A 10365-nucleotide genomic window follows, 5' to 3' on the forward strand; every position below is an offset into this window, starting at 1 on the left:
CCTTCTACCTCAAAATCCCAAAAGTGATGACTGCAGGCATCTACCAATTTGTCAGACTTTAAACAAATGTTTGTTTTTAATAATTGTCTCCCCCACTCCTTCTCAAATTCATGAACTATTCTTTAATTAATGGTATGTGTATGAGAGTGTGTCTGTATGTGTGTGTAAGTGTGTGTGTGTGTGAGAGAGAGAGAGAGAGAGAGAGATGAATAAACACATCCTGCTGAGTCCATTTAGTGCTACTTATATGTGTATTTGTTTAGGTTTTTTGTTTTTGTTTGTTTGTTTTTATTTTTGAAATAAGGTCTTGTTCCATAGCTCTAGCTTCCCTTGAACTTGCAATCCTTTCACCTTCCGGCCTTCTGAAGGTCACAGCAGTAGACTACCACACTTTCTTACCTCTATGTTTTATTTTCTTAATACAGTATGAAATAAAATCTCCGTTTTCTTTCAGACATTGTGCTGATGTCTTTTACAAAGAACCCTTTTGAGCAGCTGGAGAGAGGACTCCACAGGCAGGCTGTGCTCTGCTCTTGCTGAGAAGTCCCAATGCTCACATCAGGCAGCTCACAATGGCTTGTCATTCCAACTCCAGGAAATCTAATACTCTCTTCCAGACCCCTCAAGTGGTAGAACTCACATGTGTGTGAACACACACACTCACTCTAAAAACTAATGATAAATAAAAATTTTAAATATGTAAGCCACATCCTCAAGTGAATAGACACACTCCTGGGTTTGGCAAAGCCAGTGTCAATTACGTCTTTGGCTTGCAGGGGGAATGATGTATAGTTGTTTTCTCTCTTTTGTAACTAGTGGATCCCCCTGACCCAGGGGAAGCTGTCGCAAACATGTTTCCACAGTCATCGAAGGATTCTAATATATTAGTGATATATATGTGTATGTGTGTTGATATATCAACAAACTGTCTAGTCAGTTATTAATAGTGTAACTAGAATAGAGAACAAAGAAAATGAAGTTGCTATTGTCATTGTCTCTTGTAGCCCAGGCTAGCCTTGAACTTTAATTTGATATTTAGTCAGAACTGGTCTTGAACTTCTGATCCTGCTGACTGTACCTTCCAAGTGCTGAGGTTATGGATATGTATTATAATGCTTAGCCTAAAGTTCTATGTATATTTGTAAGGGTGAATGAGATTTGTGCTAATTTATAAAGTACACTTGTTTATTTTTTAATTTAATTTTATTATTTGTACATGTGTTTTGCCTGCATGTGTGTCTATGTACCGCATGAATACCCATTGCCCACAAAGGCCAGAATGTTATACTATGTGGAGGGTTCCACTGTTTCTTACTTGATTCTTACAAAAGGTCTGGGAGTCACGCAGGGTGGATAAAATGGTCCTGTATGTTTATGAGGAGCAAAACAAACTTACCAAAGGTAAGTAACCAGCCTGGGGAACACAACCAGTGAGCAGCTGGCATGTTTTAGAGGTCAGGTCTCGGGAAAGAAAGCTATTGTGTTCCCACCCATGTACAAGCAGAGCCGGACACAGATTAGCATAGTATAAGCTCACTGGATGGCTTGTAATAAATAAATGTGTCTATGAGCCCATTTCAGAGTTTTCCCCCACTATGCTACATGGACCAACACTACAAAATCAAATCTGACAACCAAAACCAGCTAATGAGGAAAAATGTGGGTTGGGAATGAGAGAAGAGGTGGAGATTCTTATGAGGACTAGAAAATGCAAGATAGAGGCAGCGGTGTCTGGAAATGTCAGTGTTTATTAAACATTTAAGGACATTTGGAGGTGGTAGAAGAAATATACAGAATGTAGAAAAATCCTAACAATCCCCTGCGCCTGGGAGCGCAACCTCTTCCTTTCCCTCCCATTCTTGTGTGGTTTTGCTGTTTGCTGTCTCATTATTTCTTAAAGCCCCCTACACCACCCCTGACCCGTGAGGATCCATTTTTCTCTCTCTCCTTCCCCAAATCTTGAGTCCCAGAACTCTGCTCCAGTGTGGTCAGAGGGCATCAATTATGTAGCTGAGGTCTGAGGATCAGGGGCTCCACTGCTTGGGCTGGCTGGTTCTCCAGTAGAGATAAAGACTTAGCAGGGAGTGGGGAACTGCAAAAGCCACATGACGTCATTGGTCCTCAGTCATGGGGGCATGGGCTCAGATAAACAAACAGAAAAAAAAATATGGTGAACAATAAAAAATACTCGACAACCTAGATAAACCCTGATGGAGAACTCTGGTCTAGATGATGTGGATTTGAGCCCAAAGACAAGAGTGTGGAGCTGGGCCTCTGAGGGAAGGAAAAGAGAGAGCAGGAAAGAGCCAGGGGAATCAGTTGGGGTGGAGTTGGGGGGGGATGGGAAGGTCAAGTGGCCTGTTGTTGGGCAGAGGCTATCAAGGTCCCTTTCTTCTCAGTGCCTGAGGAACAGGCACCAAACACGCAGCCCTTGGGGCAGGCGAGGAGTAGGGTTAGTCCCTAGGCTCTGAGAAAGCCGAGGAGTAAGGGTGAGGGAGGAATACAAGAACTTGGAAAGGAAGGTGAAATGAAACTTTACATCTCATTGGGAGGTGAGGGCAGGGCAGGGCTGAGGAGCAAGAGGAAAGCACCTAGACCTGGGAAAAGAGGAGCCTAGGTCCCCCTGCTCTGACAGGGCCTGGACGTAACCGTCACTTATCCGACTCCAAACCCATCATGTTCTTGAGGGCGTTCTTGAGGCTGGTTCTACTGGGGGACTTGACTGCAGGCCGGAGCTCTGAGCTCTGTTCATCCTTACGAAGCTCCATCTCGATGACCACCACCTGAGAGCCTTTGGAGGACTCCGTCGCAGACCCCCGACCCCCCGCCCGGCCCGCTAACCGCTATTTCTTATCCTTGCGAGAATCCCCCAGCCCTTTAGACTTCTTCTCACTGGCAGCTTTGGTGCTTCTGCTGTGGTCCAGCATGGCATACAGCACAGGCGTCTGCGGGGAGGGTTGCACACATTAGCTTAGGTCTTGACCTCGCCCACCCATCCCTCGCTGCTGTCCCGGGTTCCCAGAGTTCTCCTCCCCAGTTTCACGTCTCGCTAACCTGACGCCCGCGCTTCGAGGAGTCCTTAGAAGACTTGTGAAATTTCCCCTTCTCCATGGCACTGTGGAAAGAGGGGTTGTGGCAGGATTGGTCTCACTGGAACCTACTCCCAGCGAACGCACTTCCTCTTTTCTTTCGCCCTCCCACCTCTGAAGCAGTCTCGGGGGATCCTGGATAGAAGGTGGGGAGTCAGGCTCCGCCCCTTACCTGAGCCTCCTTTGCAGGGTCGCCTGCCTGCGCAGCCAGCAGTACCGAATCAGGTAGAAAAGCAGCAACAGCAACAGCACCACCCCGAGGATGCCTCCGATCACGGCTCCCAACACCACCCCGTACCTAGTGGGCACTAGGAGGGGGCAAACAAATAACGTGGGTGGAGGGGTAGGTAACAGAAGCCTGTATCTATGTTGCTTAGTACTACACCTATTTCCAGCTGTTGGAAAAGTGAAAATTCTAGCCAAGACTGCCTTTTGCCTCCCTAGCCAGCGTTTTTGGTTTTTTGTTTTTTTTTTTTACTATTATTTTATTATATTTTTTGGGCTGGGCAGGGTCCCACGTAGCCCAGGTTGGCCTTTGACTAGTCTTTGGGTACTTGCTACATAGCCAACGATGGCCTTGAACTTCTGATGGATTGGCTTCTACCTCTGAAGTACTAGGATTCCAGTCAGAACCACCATGCCTATCCACACAGCTCCTCATCCTCACCCCAGTTTTACTATATATTTCAGCCTGGTCACTGTGTGACCCGGGCAATCACCTCCTCAGCCTCCCCAGAGCTGGGATTAAAGGCTCACACCACCACATCCAGATTAGTAAAGGCTGTTTGCCCTTCCCCCAGTCTATCAGCCCTCCCTGATACCTTCTTTGAACTGCTTCCCAGACCCCTGTCCCTTGTCCCTTCTCACACCTTTTTCAAAGACATAGAGCGTGACCTGAGAAGTCTTGCCCACTATGTCTGGTGGGTTTTTGACATCACAGGTGAAAGTGCCGTTGTCGCTGTAGTCAAGGTTGTGTATGACAATGGAGCCGTCCTTCCAGCGAGGGTCCCCTACCCACTGGATGCGCTCTTTGAAGGTCCCCACTTCGTCGATGTAAGGTTGTCCTTTGGCATAGTGGAAGATCTATGAGGAATGAGGGGAATTGTGTGAGGGAACCCTAGTGTGAAAACTGCTGAAACTTGGCTCCGGACTCAGGGTAACAGGTCTTGGCCTGGGAGAGGGAGGACAGTGCACACAGGTCCTAGGCAAGGTGACAAAGACCGTTTACTTACTTGCTACAGTTGAGTTTATGGCTCATAAAATAGCTTCCCTTCTGTAGCCCAAGTTCACTTTTCTATTGTTTGAAGCACCCTGCTATCTAACTCCAGGACACTCCCCTACCCCGCCCCTGCACACTCACCGAAATGGCATCTCGGCCCCCTTCAGGCTGGTAGCGCCAGGTAAAAGAGATGTCATCTGAGACCCATTCACTGGACCAGAAGGAGCAGTGCAGGGTCACCTGGGAGCCCACAGCACCATAGACTTCCCTGTCTGTGTAAACCACAATGGCCAGGGCCGGGGACAGCACTGCAAGCAGAAGAACATGGGATGTACACACCGGCCCAGTGAGACATGGAGAGGATGTGAGATCAACCAGCCGTCAAGGGCCGGGACATGGTTGAGGCCATAGCAAAGAAACACATCTGAATGAATTTGATTGGTGAATGTGAATGCTTGCATCAGCTCACAGTCTCAGCAGAAAGACTGCTCCTCATGTCTACAGCCATACCACCCTGAGTGTATCCAGTCTTGTCTGATCTCAAAAGCTAAGCAGGTTCATGTCTGCTTAGTGTTTGGATGGGATGCTTCTTCAGCATGGAGGAGCTAGATCAGTGCTTTTCTGTAGGATTCTAGAAGGTGGATGGTGTGCAACTCCCACTTTCCCGTTTAGTCTCCTTTTTCTCCTTCCTTTCTTCATTCCTTTTTTTCTTCCTTTCTTCCTTTCCTCTGAGGCAGTTTTACTACAGCCCATAGTTCTCCTAGCACTTACTATCCTCCTGTCTCAGCCTTCTGAGTGTTGGGATGACAGTCATCTGCCAATGGTTGATAACTAACGTTTTTGTTTTTGTTTTTTCCAAGATAGGATTTCTCTGTGTAGCCCTGGCTGTCCCAAAATTCACTCTGTAGACCAGGTTAGTTTCGAACTCAAAGAAATACGCCTGCCTCTGCTTCTTGAATGTTAGGATTAAAAGTGTGCACCACAACCACTCAGCTTATTTGTTTGTTTTAGACAAAGTCTTACTATGTAGCCCAGGCTGACCAGGAACTCAATATGTAGACCAACGGGACTCACAGAGATACACCTGTTGCTGTCTCCTGAGTGCTGGAATTAAAAATATGTACCACCGTGTGCATTCTTATAAGCTGTTAAAGCATTCTTATAAACTGCTAAAGCATTCTTATAATCTGTTAAAGCAATACCAATAAAAATAATGTCTCCTTTGACACCTACTCTAACAACCAATTTCTTTCCTAAAGTCTCCACCCACTTTGAACCACCATTACTAGTTAGTAAATATATTTTCTCTATGTATAAAACCCAATATAAATGCAATACACTCAAGATATATCTGTGCTTATAACAAATGGCTAAATTTGTTTTGTGGAGCTTTTAAAAATATAATGTATATACAATATATTGCATTATAATCTACTTTTTTGTTTTGAATTAAGAATTTATGTATCTGGGATGACTTTCCGTGCTGACTCATAGACATCATTCCATACTGAGCAGTTTTATAGTATTTTGCAGTACAGCAAATTCAAATTCTTGCAAGAAGACAGAAGCAGGAGAAGGAGGAAGAAGAAGACAACTAGGAATATGAGTCCTCTTGCTGGGCACAATTGTCTTGTCTGCCTGCTGCCTCCCTGGTTGCCCTTTAGTTTGCTCTTTACTGGGGAGCCAGGGAAGAAAGGACTTCATATCACTGTCGGGAAAAAGTAGGCATAGAGTAAGACCCTAAGTCCAGCACTCAGGTGCCTCTGTATGTGGACCTCTGTGGTTCACCCATCTTTCCTCGTCTTGGTCACACTGGCCCACTGCCACCCCTATAAGCCACCCACACAAGGAGAGTCATTCCAGGGAGACTATGTGTGGGCTGGCCCTGGGGACAACTGTAGACTTTTCTGTTCTTTAGGAGGGGGGCAACCAAACAAAGTCTCATTGTCTAAACAGCGCTGGAGGCTCATGCCACACCCACTCTCACCCTCGTGGTCCTGAATCCTCCACCTCAGCATAAACAATATCTTTTCTTTGCTTCCTGGGAATTCTACCTTAGAGCCTCCTTGGGAATCCCCAATATAATAAAGAGGATTATTCATTGGTTCTGACTCCTATTCCTCCTATTCCATCAAGTTGAGAGTTGCTCTTCTCAACTTGCTCAGTGGTTCTACGGGTGGAACAGAGCTTTCACCCCCTAGCTCCTCCTTTCCTTTACCAAGGCTTCCCCCAACATCCTATCTTCATCATAGTCTTGGGGAACCGCAGAAATCTCAGTATGAACCAAAAAAGTCTAATTTTTTTGGATATACAACCCAAAGAGTTGAAGTTGACCAAGGAAAGAACCTTAGATTTTCTAACCGTTCTCCACCCCTGCTGCTCATCCCGCCCTTACTCCAGCTTGCCTTTGGAAGGCAAGACAGTTTGGAGGGATCCACTTAATTAACCTTGCTTTCTGATGCTCTCTTGCTCACTCAACATCTTTCAGAGGTAAAGGAAAAGGTTGGTCAGTTTAAAGAAGACGGCTTTAGTGGGACAAGATCTTAGGATTCACTGACATTATAGATGAGAGGCCACAGGCAGAAACCCAATCTAAGAAGTTGAGACCCCTGAGGGTGGGCTCACTCATTAGTTCATATTGCCTGGCTTTTCTTTTCTGGAAAATTAAGGTTGGATAGCTCTTGCACCACTTGGGAATGAATGGGGTTCAGAACCCAGTGTCTGATCCTGTTCTTTGCCGTACCCCTCTTTGCTTCTTGATGGGCTGTCAGCGTGGATCTGGGGACATCTGACTGGTTTCCAACCTGGATACTCAGGGAAGCTCTCTGTGATCTTTGACAGTGTCTTTTCAAGAAATACCCTTTCTGCTTCCTTTAAATGATATATCCCTTCCCTTCCCACACCTAACATAGCACCCCCTTCCTGCTCTCACTTGCTGTGAAGAGTGCAGTGGGGACGGGGAGAAGTTGCTGAGAGAACACCTGAATCTTAGGGTTCCAGGACTTGGGGGCTCCACTTACCCAAAGAAGAGAAGAGCAGGGCAGCCAGGATAGGGCCGGGGTTGGATGAGGGAGCCCCAGGAGCCATAGCTGGGGTAGGGGCTGGGGCCCAGAGCGTCTGTGGGGTGGAGAAGTGGGGGACAAGGAACTGAGCAGGGTTTTCTGGAACCTGCTTAAAATCCCCTGGATTCCCAGCATGAGGGGGCTGTCCTGAGCCAGTGACCAATTGCAGCCTGGCATGTGCGATTGAGAGGTGGTTGGGAGGGTGGCAGGGGGCATGGAGCAGAAGGGGCATTGTCTACTCTGGGTGGAGGGGTGGGAGAACACATACCACCCCATACACAGAGAGCTTTGTATATACTGACCTCCCCCTACCCTGGGCTGGAATGTTGGGGGGGTGGGGGAGAGGGACAGAAAAAGGGACACAGACACCCTTCTCTGAGGAATAGATAAGCTGAGAAACCTAAATCCAAAAGGCCGTGCAAAGGCTTCCTTCTTAGCCTCCTTGCCTGAGAGCCCTAGAACCTAGAGGCCAATTTCTTTCAGAAAACTCCCAAATTAGGATGTCCCATGTTGTTCTGATTGCTACGGCAACACTGTGGCCTCCTTGAGATGACAAAGCCCCTTGGGAACAACTTTTTCCATCTCCCTGAATCCTAGGAGATTCTACCTAGACAGAAACTTTTTTTTTTTTTTACCCAGAAACTTCCAAGAAGCCCAAATTTTCCCCTTTTGTTAGGAAACCCTTCAATGCCTTATGCTGTACGGCAGTTTAAATGAGCAAAGGCACATACTGTCTTGCATGCTGGCCATTTGGACAGTGTAAGAGTGCTGGTATTCAAATGGTAAGTCAGTTCTGCCTGCAAGCTCAAAATCTAGTTTGAGGAGGCAGCGGGGAGAAACAGCAAACAAACTCATCAACAGCCAATGAACAGAACGCTGGGAATACCACACAACACCAACCACTCACTCCATCAGGAAGCTTGGTTCTTCAAATACCTTCACTTAATATACGAAGTTCAGAGGAAGGAGCAGCCAGGTCTAGGGGAAAATGTTCTATAGGGACCTTGAAGGAGAAGTGCCATTTTGAAAAGGGGAATAGGAGGGACAGTGGCTAGATGGAACAGCGGAAAGCAGAAGCAAAAGTAAGTTTCCTCCTAGTGTGTGTGTGTGTGTGTGTGTGTGTGTGTGTGTGTGTGTGTGTGATATTTGTGAAGCTCTGGGCATATTTAAAGCAGATTATATACATCCATGTTTGATTTGATGTGGGAATCTTAGGGTACAGCAGAAAACAAATCTGAATAGGAAGTTTGAAGGTCTCAAATGACAGGCTCAAGAGGGTAGACTTACTCTAGTGCACTGTAAGGATCGCCTCAAGAATTGAATTAGAGATGGGGAAATCAGCTCCACTTTATGCCTGTCTTCCTAGCACTTAGGAAGTGGAAGCAGAAGGTTCAGGAGTTCAAGCCTAGCCTGGGCTATAAGAGATCATCTCATCAAGCAAGCAAACAAACAAGATGTTTGGAATGTCCCCATGACCAGAGTCTGAGATTACAGGTGTGCACTACTGCGTCTGGTTATATGCAGTGCTGGGCCTAAAAACTGGGGCATTGTGAATACTAGGCAATCATTCTACTAACTTAGCTACATGCCCAGCTTTACTATTTTCTATGTTTGTTTCTTTATTCACCTTGCTAAGGCTGCAAGTTTCTTCAGGTGGGCTGGTCAGTATATTCTTGTATCTTTGAGTTCCCTATAGCACTTTCACAGACTGCAAAAAGTCAATTATACATATATGTTAAATAAAATTATAAGAGCCTTAAGTGATGGGACTGGAGAAATGGCTCAGCGGTTAAGAATACTGACTGTTGTCCCAGAGGGTGGGGACTGAGTCCCAGCACAGCACCCACATGGCAGCTCACAGGTTTGTAACTCCAGTTCCGGGGATCTGGCTCTCTCTTCTGGCCTCCTGGAGCACCAAGCACAACGTGGTGCACATACAAAACAAGTAAAACACCTATATATACTAAAATAAAACGAAAAAAAAAAACAGAGCTAAGTTTAATAGGCATTCATTACATTTTACTGTTTCTGTTTTTGAGATAATGGTTTATGAAGTCCAGACTACGTGGAACTCAATCTGTAGCTGAGGATGACCTTGAACTCCTGATCTGTCTGCTTCTACTTTCGAAGTACTAGGATTGCAGGTGTGCCACCAAACCTGGGTTAGAGAGGGTTAGAGTTCAATATCAGAAGACTATATTTACTGATTAACTTGTTTACTTTTAAAAGCTATTTATTTGTTGTTCTGTTTCTCCTGTTTACTAAATTTTTAAAAGCAGGTGGGTTTTTTGTTTGTTTGTTTGTTTTGTTTTGTTTTTCCTGTCTCTGGAGGTTGGCTTCAAACTCATGATCTTCTTATTTTAGCCTTCTAAGTGTTGGGACTACAGGCACCGCCACTATTCCCAGCATGAAACTTATTTTTTGATGTATCCAGCACTAAATTGTGTCGCAGCCGTCTTGAAGATCAAGAAATGCTTCAAATGAGATTCTTGGACTGAATAGAGGCTTGGACGAGAGAACCTCTAAGGTCCCTTCCAGTCCCTAAAGTCTATAAAAGTGCTTTGTCAAACGTTACAGAAATATTATTCATTTGATGCAGGGGGGGAAAGCGAATTTGTGCTATTTAAATCCTGAAAGGAAAAAGGCAGGAGAGTGCTAGAGAGCTAAATATAAATGGGATCTGAATATTAACACAACCGAAAGAGATTTACAATAGAATAAGTCGCCCTGCCCTCCCCCTTACTCTTTCTCTCTTTGCCCCGCCACCACAGCTCCCAGGGTCGGGAACTTTGGCATTCTATTTCATTCCTTTCTCACTTGCTCACTCTCTTTTCTCAGTTGAGAGTGCTCTGCAACTGATTTCGATACTTGGATTCCTCAAAACCCATTTATATACAGCACATATAAATCAAAAAATGGGTTCTCCACGCCCCAGCTTCTTGTGGCTGTGGGTGTCACCCACATAGCGCTGAAAAAGAAACAAGGGAGCGTTGTC

General features: G+C 45.7%; 1 protein-coding gene across 1 annotated transcript; it reads right to left on the minus strand.

The window, feature by feature from the left end:
• Nucleotides 1–1728: 1728 nt before the first annotated feature.
• On the minus strand, nucleotides 1729–7475 carry Mpz (myelin protein zero). The gene is given in 6 exon segments (XM_048453004.3): nucleotides 1729–2945; nucleotides 3055–3115; nucleotides 3262–3397; nucleotides 3959–4172; nucleotides 4450–4616; nucleotides 7329–7475. Coding segments are annotated over 6 exon segments (939 nt in total). The 5' UTR covers nucleotides 7396–7475; the 3' UTR covers nucleotides 1729–2651.
• Nucleotides 7476–10365: the final 2890 nt, after the last annotated feature.

This window comes from Myodes glareolus, chromosome 5 (genome assembly GCF_982192425.1).
Source record: "Myodes glareolus chromosome 5, mMyoGla1.1, whole genome shotgun sequence".
NCBI lineage: Eukaryota > Metazoa > Chordata > Mammalia > Rodentia > Cricetidae > Myodes > Myodes glareolus.